This window comes from Vigna umbellata, chromosome 11 (assembly GCF_029865625.1).
Source record: "Vigna umbellata cultivar VRB3 chromosome 11, Vumbellata_1.0, whole genome shotgun sequence".
Classification (NCBI taxonomy): Eukaryota; Viridiplantae; Streptophyta; class Magnoliopsida; order Fabales; family Fabaceae; genus Vigna; species Vigna umbellata.
Window position 1 is genome coordinate 1,100,992 of NC_142175.1, and position 15,213 is coordinate 1,116,204.

At 30.7% G+C, this 15,213-nt stretch overlaps 1 protein-coding gene across 2 annotated transcripts; it reads left to right on the forward strand.

The window, feature by feature from the left end:
• Positions 1-6,981: 6,981 nt before the first annotated feature.
• LOC124831856 (beta-amyrin 11-oxidase-like) lies at positions 6,982-11,830 on the forward strand. 2 transcript variants are annotated; one of them, XM_088102423.1, is made up of 8 exons: positions 6,982-7,214; positions 8,002-8,491; positions 9,262-9,528; positions 9,724-9,813; positions 10,025-10,103; positions 10,527-10,633; positions 10,732-10,853; positions 11,627-11,830. In XM_088102423.1, the coding sequence occupies exons 1-8, from the start codon at positions 6,982-6,984 to the stop codon at positions 11,715-11,717; spliced, it is 1,479 nt and encodes a 492-aa protein (XP_087958549.1). In that variant the 3' UTR covers positions 11,718-11,830. The 2 variants fall into 2 exon arrangements, with proteins under 2 accessions (XP_087958549.1, XP_047161901.2); XM_047305945.2 differs by lacking the exon at positions 11,627-11,830 and having other exon boundaries at positions 10,732-10,857.
• The last annotated feature ends 3,383 nt before the right edge of the window (positions 11,831-15,213 follow it).

The window sequence follows — 15,213 nt, forward strand, 5'->3', positions numbered from 1 at the left end:
AAATAATAATCGAATTGTATGTAAGGAAACATGCATGCTCATAAAATCATAATTTCCTTCAACTATTTAAATGCTTGTGTAGTTTGCAGGTTACTAATATTTAATTAGAGAATAAAGCCTATACTCCGTTTAGCTTAAGTGTTTGTTTATGGAAAAATGATTTGGATGAAACTCATATGTATTTCTTAAGTTTAAGTATCAAAAATATAAATCATTGTCAATTTGTCATGGTATTAGGGATGCATATGATGTTGTTCTAGAAAATACCTTTTAGAAACTAGGTAAGGGTGATTGTATTAATCTTTGGAATCAGCGTTGGTTTTCTAATATTTGCATGTCTAAATTGGGTAGAATTCTTTATCTTGATAGAGTAAGGTTATAGTTAATTGTTAGTTAATTGTTAGTTCAGTCTAGACAGGTACTCGCTGAAACTTTTCTTCTTTTTTTGCTAGTTTATATGATTTTTATTTTTTAATGGTTAATGAGGATGAAGATGTATCATCCTAGTATGTTTTCTCAAAATGTTACAAATATATTTACTATTCTGGTATGGAATGTGTGGATTGGGGGAACTTAATTTGGTTGGATGATGTGCCACCAACTAAAACTTTAGTTCTTTGAAAATTGTTGTATGGTCATTGACCTATTTATTTACATGTTCAAAAAAAGGAGCACTTTTATGCTCTATGTGTTCTTGGAGTGGTAATAATGTTGAATTATCCCCTCATTTGTTCTTTCATTGTTTTATTGTCATACGGTTGTGGAAATGGTTGAAGGAAGTTTGTTAGGATTTGTAGTTTTCTTATTTGGATTTGGTTATTCAGTTTATGAAATTCTCTTGCGATCCTTTACTTAAAGTGACTGCCATTACTCCAATTATTTGAATGATTCAGAGAATGAGAAATCATAGTATATTTCAAGATCTAGGTGTCACTTTCCATTATTCCCCTCGAAAATTCTGGCAAAGTTCACCTCTAGTACAACTATATAGAGTTATCATTCACCACTTTTTGTCGAGTCACAACACACAAACATGTAAGAAGAAAATAAAATAAGGCAAGAAAAAAGAATGTAAGCTCCTCCTACCTCTTACTTTTCACTTCTTCCTTGTGTCCCTTCAAAACTTAACATTTAAAACTTTCTCCCTTCTTCCTTGACTTGCCACCGTTTCTCTTAAAATTCTCCCCTTAAACTTTGTTCTCCCATATATTTATAAGTCTAATATTTATAAAGAAAATATAATATTTTATTATCAGTTATTATTATCTAACAATAATATATAACAATATATAAGAATATCTCATAATAACCAAAGGATAATAATTGAACAATTAACAATTATTCTAACAATACATAATAACCAAGGATATATGTTAATACCTTTTTAATTGAACAATTATTCATAAAATCTTATTTCTTAGAATATCTTTCAAATAAAATATATCCTTTAAATTATAACTAACAAATCATTTTATCTTTCTACTTAAAATATTTAACAATATTTATATATTTTTCTAATCAATAAAAATTTTAGGATCTCACACATTTAACATTTCAATTGAATGGAAAAAGAGATAAATGTTGGACCCAAAGAAAAGAGTGGGATACAAAGGTGGTCCTCCAAAGAAAGAGGGTCAATTTGCTATGTTGTTGCTAAAATCAAGAAGGGTTTGTCCCAACTTAACCATGAGTAGTTAGTAAGAGTGAGATCCTTCCTTAGTAATATGAAAAAAAACAAAAGTTATATGTTCATTGATATATTTTGGTAAGTTATCATTTTCTATTGGATTTAAGGTCTCAAATACACTTTTTACCAATCATTGGATATTAGACTTTGGAACCACCAATCACATGACACCTTCTCCTTAATTCTTTTCCACATACTTTCCATGTCCTAATAATAAAAGAATATACACAGCTGATGGAAAAATGATAAGTGTAGTGAGTTAGGGAGATATACAAGTAAACCCAACCATACTCCTCAAAATTGTTCTACATGTTCCCAAATTGTCCAGAAATTTGATATCATTAAAAAAATCACTAGTGTAATGAAGGGAAACGACATCGGTTGATTTTGACAATACGCTTCGGTTGTGGAACCGAGGCATATACGGACGAGGTAAAAAGATGGGGGACTTTTGGCCTCGGTTCCAACCGAGGTAATATCTCAAAGGGTACTGCCTCCGTTCTTCAACAACCGAAGTAGTAAGGAAGAAAAAAAAGGGGAGGAGGGTGGACCTATGGCACCGGTTCTAGGTTGAACCACTGCCAAAGCCCCTTTGTTTTTTAAAAAAAATTCTCGTCAGCATTCAATCAAGCACTTGGCGCACACATTCAATTCTGCATTTCTCAGTATACGCACAATATGGAAATTAAAACATAACTTGGCAATGAACTAGTACCAAGTATTGTTGACTCACGATCAGACACCACAAAGCTAATGTGTACACTTTGCACAAGAAGAATCGTGATTTTAAACAAGATTAATCGATGAAAAACTGAGATTAAATGACAAATGAAACAAACAACATAACTGAGACATGACAGAATATGATTTCTAATATTAAAAGACCCAATCAGAGGACTACACCGAATAAAATGAAAATTACAATGACTTAAGCAACATAACAAGCAAACTTAGAGACCTAACACATAAATGCAGATTCTAGAACAAACAAACAAATTGAATCTTATTCAGACCTTTAATCAAACAGTTCATAAGCAAAACCTGAACTATTGAAACCAGCCAAGCAATGCTCCACCAGTGGTGCACCAACATGTTCGAAAAATATCCAACTGAAAAACCAGATCCCAAAGCGCATCAAACACCGAAATCAATAATTCTGAAGAAGCGAGAAAGGCAAGAAGCATCAAACACCCAAAGCGCATCAAGCACCTTCGTCCTTGTCGGGACAGAGCGGTCTCATCCTGACAATAACCTGCAAAAAAGGCAAGAAGCGAGAAAGGGAAGTCAGATAAAAGACATTAGAAAGTAAGAAGTCAAAAAGAGTAATAAGCGAAAGCAACCTTGATGCCGGAAGCGGGGGTTCTCGGAGGCAAGGGACTCTTGAACTTAGCGGGGGAAGGAACGACGAGATTGGGATCGAGGGAAGGTCATTCTCTTTGGAGTGTTTGTGCTTGCGAGAGGGGCAGGTTTTGGCGGAGCTAGGAGAGGCGGCTATGGTGGCCGCAGTAGCGAGTTCTACATCCCTGAGAGGGTTTCTTGGGAGCATGAAGTGCTTCATTTTGGGGCAGAGAGGAGAAGAACACAAAAAGCGAACGAAATGGAGAAAGGTAAGAAGAAAGATTATGGGGTTTGGAAAGCATATTATACCTCAATTCTACCTTTGCCCGAGGTAGTAAAGTAATATATGTCTCGGTTAAACATAGCACCCGATGCCGTACAGCTGACTTGACGTGTGGAAGAAGCGTGTTCAGTGAGTTGCAGGTGCGGCAGAGGCTTTATGCCTCGGTTCTGCATGCAACCAAGGTAGTATTGCCTTTTCAAAAAGTTGTCAGCCCAAAAGCCTGGCTGGTAGGTGGGTTTTAGGCACCGATTCTGCTTGGAACCGAAGTCGTAGCGTTGTTCTGCTTCGGTCCTGCATGCAACCGAGGCCTATAAGGTCCCCTTAATTTTAAATATGCTACCACGTTTGATAGGTAGCAGTTTGATGTAAAATGAGGTATATTGTGCGAGTTTAAAAGCAAATATTGTACTAGTGAATTTATCAAATACCTCTCTTATAATGTCACCTTTTAGAGTGATTCTTATATATTCAACAACAAAAAGTCAAGAAGGATAATTGCACATGCTAGAAAGTGGAATGACTTTTATTATTAAGAAAACTTGAACTAGCCTATTAATAACATTATTTGATTATTGTATCGTTGTTGTCTTATACATCCCTCATTTCATGTTATAAAGCTTTTGATTCTTTCTTTGTTTAAGGATTTGAATTTGAATATAAATAATCTTCCTTGGGAGGTACGTGAATTTGAAAAACACAAATGTGTTTTGTTTCTCTTACTTGTAATGAAAGTTTTAATCTTTTTATCTTGTTCATAATAATGTGTGGAGAATTCCTTTAATGTTTTAAATATTTCAAGTTAAATGATTTATTACTTTTATTTTATTGATGATTGTATAAGGATTATGTTGGAAGTCCCACATCGACTAGAGATAAGGCCAAATTATAATATATAAGTGAGGTGCAAACCTCACCCTACAAGCCGGTTTTGTGGGGTTGAGTTAGGCTTAAAAACTCACTTTCTAATATGGTATCAGAGCCAGGTTAAAGCCTATCCTAGCGAGTTCTAAGTGGACATTCTATTCTTCTATTCCACCCGCTATCGGGCCGTTATCGGACCACCCAATTTCTACTATCACGCACGAGATGTCTATACCTCGACGTGAAGGGGGTGTGTTGGAAGTCCCACATCGACTAGAGATAAGGCCAAATTATAATATATAAGTGAGGTGCAAACCTCACCCTACAAGCCGGTTTTGTGGGGTTGAGTTAGGCTTAAAAACTCACTTTCTAATATGGTTTAAGCCTAACTCAACCCCACAAAACCGGCTTGTAGGGTGAGGTTTGCACCTCACTTATATATTATAATTTGGCCTTATCTCTAGTCGATGTGGGACTTCCAACACACCCCCTTCACGTCGAGGTATAGACATCTCGTGCGTGATAGTAGAAATTGGGTGGTCCGATAACGGCCCGATAGCGGGTGGAATAGAAGAATAGAATGTCCACTTAGAACTCGCTAGGATAGGCTTTAACCTGGCTCTGATACCATATTAGAAAGTGAGTTTTTAAGCCTAACTCAACCCCACAAAACCGGCTTGTAGGGTGAGGTTTGCACCTCACTTATATATTATAATTTGGCCTTATCTCTAGTCGATGTGGGACTTCCAACATATTGGTTGTTTGTTGGGCATATTGTTCCACCCATTATCGGGCCGCTATTGGACCACCCATTAATGTCTAATCTCACGCTCGAGATGTATATACCTCGGCGTGAGGGGGGTGTGTTGGAAGTCCCACATCGACTAGAGATAAGGCCAAATTAAAGTATATAAGTGGGTGCAGACCTCACCTTACAAGCCGGTTTTGTGGGGTTGAGTTAGGCTTAAAACCCACTTTCTAACATGGTATCAGAGCCATGGTTAGTGCCTATCCTAACGAGTTCTAAGTGGACATTCTATTCTTCTATTCCACCCGCTATCGGGCCGTTATCGGACCACCCAATTTCTACTATCACGCACGAGATGTCTATACCTCGACGTGAAGGGGGTGTGTTGGAAGTCCCACATCGACTAGAGATAAGGCCAAATTATAATATATAAGTGAGGTGCAAACATCACCCTACAAGCCGGTTTTGTGGGGTTGAGTTAGGCTTAAAAACTCACATTTTTTTTTCTCCTTAAAAAGTTCTATTGTTATAATATTTGTAACTCTGATTAAAAATCAATTTGAAATGGTTATCAAGAAATTTAAACATACTAAATATTATTTTAATCATTATAAATGTTTCTTTTAAAATGAAAAATGAATATTCTTGTACTTATACACTCCAATAAAATAGAATTTAGAGTTGTTGAACAGAAAAATTGAAATCGTTTAGAATAAAGAAGAACACTCGTCTTTCAAAACAATGTTTGTTCTAACTCTTAATTCTTCAGTGCTCTACCAACTGGTACAACATTTAACTCCCAACACTCACTTTTTTTCTGTTTTCTTTTTTCCCTCCTGAACCCCGGAAAGACACCACCTCATTTATAAAAATAAAGCCTTATTTTCCTCTTACTACTATTCTCCAAGTCCAAAGAAACAAACCTAAAATTCATCTATTTCCATAATTTTCTCAAACTTCTAGACTATATATTATATTATTGTCTAATATATATATATATATATATATATATATATATATATATATAACAAATTCACTTAGTTTACTATTTATCAATTCATCTTCATTATATTATACATTTTATCTATAATATTACAAGTTGGTTTAATTACTAATACCAAATCTCTTAATCATTTATTTATTATCTATTATATTATAATCATTGCATTACATTAATCACATTTAAACTTATATCTTAATATCCCCATTTTAACTATAGATATCATAAATATTTTATTATTTCTAAGGAAAATATAATATATATTTTTCTCAGTTATTAATATATAACCATATCCATATCTAAGAATATCTCTACCAACACTTTATAATATCTAACAATATCTCATAATATCTCATAATATCTAACAATATCTAATAATATCTAATAATGTATAATTATATCTAAAAATATCTCATATCATTTTAATTGAATAATTATTCACCAAACCTCATTTCTTTGAAAATCTATTTAATAAAATAAATCATTTAAAATAATTAAATCTCTTATAATAAAACAAATCTTTTAAAACAATTAATATATCCTTTTATCTCTTATCTTAATTTTTTAAATAAAATAAATAATTTGAATTCAATAATTAGTAAACAAGATTGGATACATACATACATACATATATATATATATATATATATATATATATATATATATATATGTAATTATTATAATTTTATCAAATCAGAATCTTGAATACATATTTTCTAATTATTATAGTTTTTCCAAACCAACTTGTATATATTTTTTTAAATTGTTAATAATTCCCCATCATCAATATAAAATTAGTTGGATTAATGTTATCATTGAGTATATTTAAAAAAGTATATGCATACTTTTTTTTTCACATATAGATATTCTAAGAGAGTTTAAAAGTGTTTACAAAGCAATTCAAAATCAATAATTTGTAAGGAACTCACTTCCTGCACGTTATTGCAAATTTTCAAAGTCAATATTTTTATCAGCATTTCAAAAATCAAATAATTTCACAAACTATAAGAAGGCTACATCTATATATAGCAATTCATTGATGCATTGGTCAGTATAATTCAAAAATGGAGTTAAGTTGGGTTTGGATGATTGTTGCCACTTTCTTGGCATTTTACATTTTTGTAATGAAAATAGTGAGAAAGTTGAATGGGTGGTATTATGATAAGAAATTAGGAAACAAACATAGCTTATTGCCTCCTGGTGATATGGGATGGCCTCTTATTGGAAACATAATTCCCTTCATCAAACATTTCTTCTCTGATCATCCTGATTCATTCATCAACAACTTAGTCTCCAAGTTCATTTCTTTCCTTTTATCTTTCATGTTTTTCTTTTCAATTATATCAAGTTACTTGCATCAAAATTTACTCTTCTTCAATGGCATATTTCATTTTCTTTTACTTTAACAATTTATAGATAGTTCTTTATAAAAATGTTAGGAATTTAAATTTGAGTCTATATCTTGATCAAAACGAAAAAGATAGTATCATGTAAGAAAAAAAAAATTGAGCGTCCAATCTCTTACTTAAAAATTCCATTAGTAAGAGTAAGAATTATGTATGAATCTTAGCCTCATATAATAATTTCATGAGAGTTTTTCTTTCATTTTTGTTTTTAAATGTTAGAGGGTCATCAATATATTGAGAAGATTAGAGGTAAAGATCAATACTAACTCTCTTAATTAAGAAATATTATTCTATTAAAGCTTTCCATAGAAGAAAAGTTTTCGGTTTATGGGAATTTGACTTCGAAAAAGTATGCTTTCATATTTTATTTATCTTCCGATCAAATAGTACTCTCCAAATATATTTTTTAGTCCGAGAGTTGACAATCTAACTTTAATAATCAAAGCATGCTACTTTTTAATTTATGAAAAACTTATACATATATTATACTAACAATAATTCTGAACCACCAAACATGATTAACTTGTAGAACCATTATATTAAAGAGTTTGAGTAATGCAATAATTTTCACTATTTTTTTTTAATCGCATTCTATATATATATATTGAAAGTTAAAAGCATACTAAAGTTGATAGCTGTCATTAAAGTTAATCACTGTCTGTTACTGTAACGCTTCAGATATGGAGAAAGTGGTATCTACAAAACTCATTTGCTGGGAAAACCAAGCATCATCGTATGCACACCTGAGATGTGTAAGAGAGTGTTGAATGATGATGAGAACTTCAAGCAAGGGTATCCAAAATCCACCAGTGAGCTGTTGAAAAACAAGGCTTTGAGCAATGTGTGCAGTGCAGAACACAAGCTTTTAAGAGAGTTGGTGAGTTCTGGGATTTTGGGTCAGAAAGTTTTGGCAACGAACCTAGAAATTGTGGAGAATATAGTGATCAATTCATTGGATGAGTTATCCAGAATGAAACAACCCCTTCAGGTTTTCAAAGAGATGGAAAAGATTTCCTTTGAAACCATTGTTCACATCTTGATGGGTTCTCACACTAATTCCAACAACATTGCAAAGTTGAGAGAGTTGTTTCACCAATTCTCCAAATGCAATCCTATATATTCTCTTCCCATCAACTTCCCTGGTTTTTCTTTCCATCAAGGACTCAAGGTTACTTTCTTTTCTTTTCAATTTAATGTTTATGATTTTGAATCTTTCTTTTCAATAATTGCATGCATTCTGCATTTTAAAAACTTTACCATTTTGATCCAATAATTAATTTTCATACGTTAGATATAGAGTTCAATTTCACTTATAGAAAAAGAATTAAAATTAATGAAAAATTAAAAGATCTTACCACAAGTGGCCTTTTTAGTGTCTAACAGTACGTAATATATTGATAAGATTGTAATTGATCACAATGACACCAAATTATGAAAATCACTACCATGATTATAACAACTACAAAAATGATAATAACTAGAATTATATTTTTTTTTCATTCTTAAATCATTTTAAAAGATTGCGTTTCTTATTTAAATTAAATATACACATGTTTTATTCTTATTTTATGAAAGTTATGCAAAAACATATCTTTCAGCAAGCAAACGACAGGTGAAAATTATATTATATTTTTATATATAACTTTTTTTTATCACACGGTAAACATTATGTGTCTTTTACGATGACTTTCACAAAATACATTAGTGAAATAGATATATATTTAAGTTTGAGACGATAAATATCTTTTTTTAATATAATTTTGAAATGGAAAACATAATTAACCCTAATAAATACAAGTACAGTTATCATAACAATAATAAAATAAAGGTAACGTACAATCGCGACTTAATATCAAGTTTAAAATTGAATTTCTTTTAAGAATATATATATATGGAGGTTAATATGAGCTTTATTTGGTTTTTTTAATGTATAATTAGGTAAGAAAGAAGTTGTTGAAGGTAATTGAATCGATAGTGGGTGAAAGGAGGTCAATGATGAAAATGGTGAAAAATGGAGATAATAAGAAAGATCTGATTGAGCTTGTTTTGGAAGCCAAAGGGGAAAATGGTGAGGAATTGAAGGACGAAGATGTTGCAGATATGTTGTTAATGCTTCTCTTTGCTGGTCACGAAACCACTGCAGTGGCTTTCACTTCCTCAATTTTATATCTTACAAGACATCCACTACTGTTTGCAAAAGCTAAGGTTTTAACCTAAAAACTATCATTTATTTTAAGTACGAATATGTTACCACAGTATAATTTTTTAATAGTTATATGAAGTAATTATTCAAATTTTAAGAATTTAATTATATATTTTTAGTAAAAAAGTTAATCACTTTTGTTTATTAACAAAAGTTGAATGCGAGAGTTTGTATAAAAATCGAGGGTTTTCATGCAGGAAGAGCAAGAAGAAATTGTGAAGGCAAGACCATCATCTCAGAAACAATTAAGTCACAAGGAAATTAAGAAAATGATTTATCTTTCCCAGGTAAGTGTGTGTATATGTATGTGTTTATATATATATATATATATATATATATATATATATATCAGTATATTACGAAAATAAACTTCATATCCAAAAAATCAATTCATTTTAATTTAAACCAGTCTAATTTTTTATTTTCTTCTTGTTTATTTATTGAAAAACATCAAAAACAAATGAGGAGATGGTGAATTTTGTGAATAATTCGATGCAGGTAATGAATGAAACCTTACGTCGTACCAGTATTGCATTTTCTGTTTTTCGTGAGGCAACTAAAGACGTCAATATCAATGGTTTGTTATATATTATTAGTTTTTAAGTTTTGATGTAAAATTAAATTTTGATTTTATTATTAATTTTGGTATAATTTGATTTTAATCTTTCAAAATTAATAAATATAATCTTTATAATCAAATAGTATTTTAGATTACTGTTTGAATTATTTATATTATTTGAACTTTTTGATTTAAATATGAATATAAGATACAGCTTAACACATAAAAAAATTAATGTTATTAAATTAAAAATATTATATTTATTTATGTTTAAAGTTTAGAGAATAATTTACATTAAAAATTAGGACATAAACGGATTATAATGTTTTTTCAAATTTAAAGACTATATACATATTTAACTCTAAAATAAATTTAATTTCCATTTTAATCTTTATTAAATGATAATAAAACCTTTTATAAACCATTTTTAAATATTTTCAGGTTATATCATACCAAAAGGGTGGAGAGTTATAGTTTGGTTGAGAGCTATTCATATGAATCCTAAATATTATCCAAATCCAGAAGAATTCAATCCATCAAGATGGGATGTAAGATATGATTTATAACGTAAAATATTTCTGCGTGATTTTGAATAAATAGTTTTATAAAATAATTTTATTTTTGTGTGTTATTATTCTATGTGTAGGAAAACAATGCTAGGGCAGCAACCTTCCTTCCTTTTGGAGCAGGAACAAGGCTTTGTCCAGGAAATAACATTTTCAAATACGAAATTTCCATATTTTTACACTATTTTCTACTAAATTACAAGTAAGTATTATTTTCTTGTTATTTGTTTTATTTAAGGATTATTGGCATATTTCTCACGTTTATTTAATTAAAGGGTAATAAATATAAGATAGGATTAAAAAGAGAGAAAAAAAAAGTCACAACAGTAAAAAGATGTGATATGTTTCTATGCAAAGAAAAACATCAGACAAAAAAAATAAATAAACGAAGTTATTTTATCTTAGTCACCAAACTAAAAGTATAAATATATCATGTAGAGAAAAGAAAACGGTCACAAAAATATTTCCTCACAAAAAGTGAAAACCTAATTTTATGAACAGAGAATAAAAAATTTACAAGATAAAATTAGTTTGGGTTAAATTAAAAAATGATTTTTCAAAAATATTTCTATAAAGAAACTTTTACAAATTAAATTATGAAAACAATATTTTAATTTTTTTAATTAGTAATTTCTTATGTAACCCATATAAAAAAATACAAAGAAAGAAGTTAAAAATGAAAAAACATTTCACCGTTCAATGTCTCGCTAAAAAAATAGTCATTCTTTTGTTATTCGTCTTAGATACTATTTTCCACTAAACCCTAAAAAACATCTCCCATGATTTTTATCTTTTAAATGTATATTCTTTATTTACTTGCAACACGTTTTTAATTTAGTTCGTACATGTACATTTTTTAGATTAATGGAAGCCTATTTTCATATTGTAATTTATTATTAATTTTCTAATTTATTCTTCATGAGGGAATAGTCAGAAAAAATTGTTTATTATTTTACTATCGTTCACTTTTTATAGGTTGGAGTTAACAAGTCCAGAAGGTCCTGAAGCTGTGTTCCCATTCTCTCAGCCAAAAGACTTAGCTAAGCTCATAAAGCTCTCTAAATAATCTAATTTAACAAAATCAATACTATGAGCTATTTGTTGTTTTGGATTTACTTTTGTGTTTACCCTAATTGTTCAAGAAGAAGAATAAGAAATTTGTAATATATGTTGAATATACTTGTGTAATAAGAAGTTTGTAATTATATATGTGGAATATATAAAAAAAAAAAACACACATATATATATATATATATATATATATATATATATATATATATATATATATATATATTTTAATCTAATATCTTCAACGTTGCAATTAATCTCTTCACACTTAATTACGTGTAGCTTTTTCTTTTTTCCCACTAAGTGGATCTTCACAATCGAAAAATAAAATCCAAAACCAAGCATTAAAGTTCCCATCATGGATTGAAGCTATATCCTCAAACCACACACTTTATAAAAAAACAATCACTAGTCCAATTCAATTTCACTAATATTATTGTAACATCCCAAAATCTCACACTTAATAATTCATAATTTATATATTGAAGTATTACATTTAAAGTAACATCCCATGATCTCACACTTGAAAATTTATAGTTGATATATGTCTATATGTTTTAAACTCAGATTTCAACTATAAATTCATAAATATAACTCGAATTCTTCTACTTTATTCTTCCATCTCTCCCTTCCTTCGCACTGAGTCAGACGACATTCCTTCATCTGCTCCCGTATAACGAATTATACGATCATCGCACATACCCAAACACAAACACAAACAAGTAGGGTCAGCTAACATGCAACCAATCATTTATAAAACATGCACATTTACTTTGATGCACTCAACAAACCTCATATAATAATTATGTCAGACACACTCATACCATCATACAACAATCGCATCATAGATACTCATCCATTACTTTGATACGCTCAATAGACACTCCTTCCTCAATACCCAATAGACACTCATTCCACAATACTCAATGGACACCCATTCCACAATACCCAATAAACACTCATTTCCACAATACACCATAGACACTTATTCAATTGATATGTTGATGAGCGGTCAACGGGAGGTTACGCACTTGTGATGCCTTCTTAGTCCTCAACACTATGTCCAAAACCGGCACATAGACCAGGACCTCCTGCCCTCCATACCATCCACAAGGTTAGTCCCCGACGATATGTTGATGAGCGGTCAACGCGAGGTTACGCACTTGTGATGCCTTCTTAGTCCTCAACACTATGTCCAAAACCGGAACATAGACCAGGACCTCTTACCTTCCATACCATCCACAAGGTTAGTCCTCAACACTATGTCCAAAACCGGCACATAGACCAGGACCTCCTGCCCCTCTCACCACATAATTCATCCTTCTATACTTGAGACTGGATGATTATTAGAGTATCAGGATAACCTCCAACTTCAGGACCCTCAACATCAACATATACACACATACCATGGCATTATAGAATCTCTCCGCGAGACTCATACCATGCTCACATTCCTCAACTCATATTATACCCTTACGAAATCTCCCCATAATACTTATATCATGTTTAAACGCATAAATTCAAATCCAATATAATAAAATCCAATCATCACAAAAATCATATAAAATGAATATATCACAAAGTAAATTAACAATACTAAAATATCACCATAAATGGTCACCGGAGAAGAATCAAATGTTTGACGAATCAAACTCACCATAAACGCCAGTACATATGACTAGTCATAACTTACTGGATTGGACCAGGGCTGCTCTATGATCAGGGATGTACCAACTCCGGTTTTTAAGATTCCTCTATCCTACCATCACAATTATAATTCATAATTCCATATCTACCACAATAATATGAATTCATCATACATTCTCATTCCAACGAGATATATTGCACAATAGTTTAACAGTACATAATCTGTTCAACAAGATTTAAGTTAAAAACTTGTCGAGTAGACTTCTAGGAAAGAGAGGTGCGTCACAATGGACAACTTAAGTACCAAGTCTTTCCTTAGCCAAAGTGTTCCTCAATTAGTTTTAACAAATTTCTTATTTACAGATTCAAAACAACAACATATAATATTAACACATAAATTCAATATAGATAGATATACAGTAAGCATTAACAGTATTTACACAGAATTTCAAAGCATGAACAGTAATAAAACAAATACTAAATCATAATATAAAAGCTTAGAAAGGTTAGCTCCCCTACCTCTATTCCAGACTTCTCTTGCTCCGAATTTGTTGTCCCTGAAAACCCTCTAGAGCCTCTACTCTTCTTGTAACTAAAAATTTCTTCCTAACTCTTTCTTCTCAATTTCTCAAGGTTTCTCACTTGATTCTTCCTCTCTTTGTGCAAAATAGCCTCCCCTCTCATGGCTATTTATAGTCCAAAAATTTTACTATTCATCAATTTTTTTAATATTATTTATTATTTTAATATTGTTTTATTATATTAATATCTTAATCACCACTTACATAATGAATTCCTCAATAATGCCTTCAAATCTGAAGTGCTTTATCCACTATTAATATTTTAAATTTTTTTTTAATAATTTTTTTTTTAAATTTTTTTACAAAAACGTAGAAAAGAGCTTGAACCCATGTTCTTGAAATCACTACAATTTTCTACCATTTAAGCTACCAAAATTTCTATATTTAACTTATTAATTATATTTTCCATTCACAAAGAAATTTATTACTACTAGTAATAAAATTGTTACAATTAAGGTAAATATTTTTCATGGATCTTACAATTATAATGCAAATACTTTTATTTAATATATTTCTAACATTTTACAAAGTTAATTGAAACTACTATAATTAGTTTTTATCGACTAATTCAACACTTTTTAACTTATAAATTCACAACTATAAAAATTATTTTAGTATTAAAAGAATAAATAATTATTCTTCAATTATGCTCATAATCTTTACGTTCTTTAAATTTTCTCTTCATGAAAGATTATAAGATTCAAGATTCAAAGAGACATGTTTTGATCTTTGACCTTGTCATAGATCTTTTGAATTGCAAATGTTCTTCTTCAAGTTCTTCTCATATATATTTCAAAAGATAATCCTCTATCATACCCTTCTTCTTAAAGAGGATTTGTCTTCAAATTCATACCCCTTGAAGATTTTTTATCAGTTATGGTCTAATAGCTTGTGGGACGTGTACATTGCGTCATGGGAGAATTGATTTGGACGTGGGACCATTGTAGTTGTTTGACAATTTTTAGAATGGGTAGGACTTGGTATTACAAGTATATGGACTTAGAAGAAGATGAACTCAAAGAGATAGGAGATAAGATTTTGATGTACAGATTTTGAAATAGTGCAGAAAGGGCATTTAACGTCTGTTATTTTGGCCTTTTAACGTCAGCTCCAGAACCGACGTCTTTGTGGGTGACGTTAATCAAACATCGAACACCAATAGGCCCGACGTCTTTATAGACGTCGGGTCATGCAGTAATTGACGTCTAAAGAGCTCCATAGACGTCGGTTACTACATTACCCCGACGTCTAAAGAGCTCCATGGAC

Bases quoted from the DNA above. Each gene is read 5' to 3' on its own strand.
- LOC124831856 (XM_088102423.1), top strand. From the start codon at position 6,982: ATGGAGTTAAGTTGGGTTTGGATGATTGTTGCCACTTTCTTGGCATTT. The intron at 8,492-9,261 runs GTTACTTTCTTT...ATGTATAATTAG, and splicing joins CTTTCCATCAAGGACTCAAG to GTAAGAAAGAAGTTGTTGAA. The intron at 9,814-10,024 runs GTAAGTGTGTGT...AATTCGATGCAG, and splicing joins AAATGATTTATCTTTCCCAG to GTAATGAATGAAACCTTACG.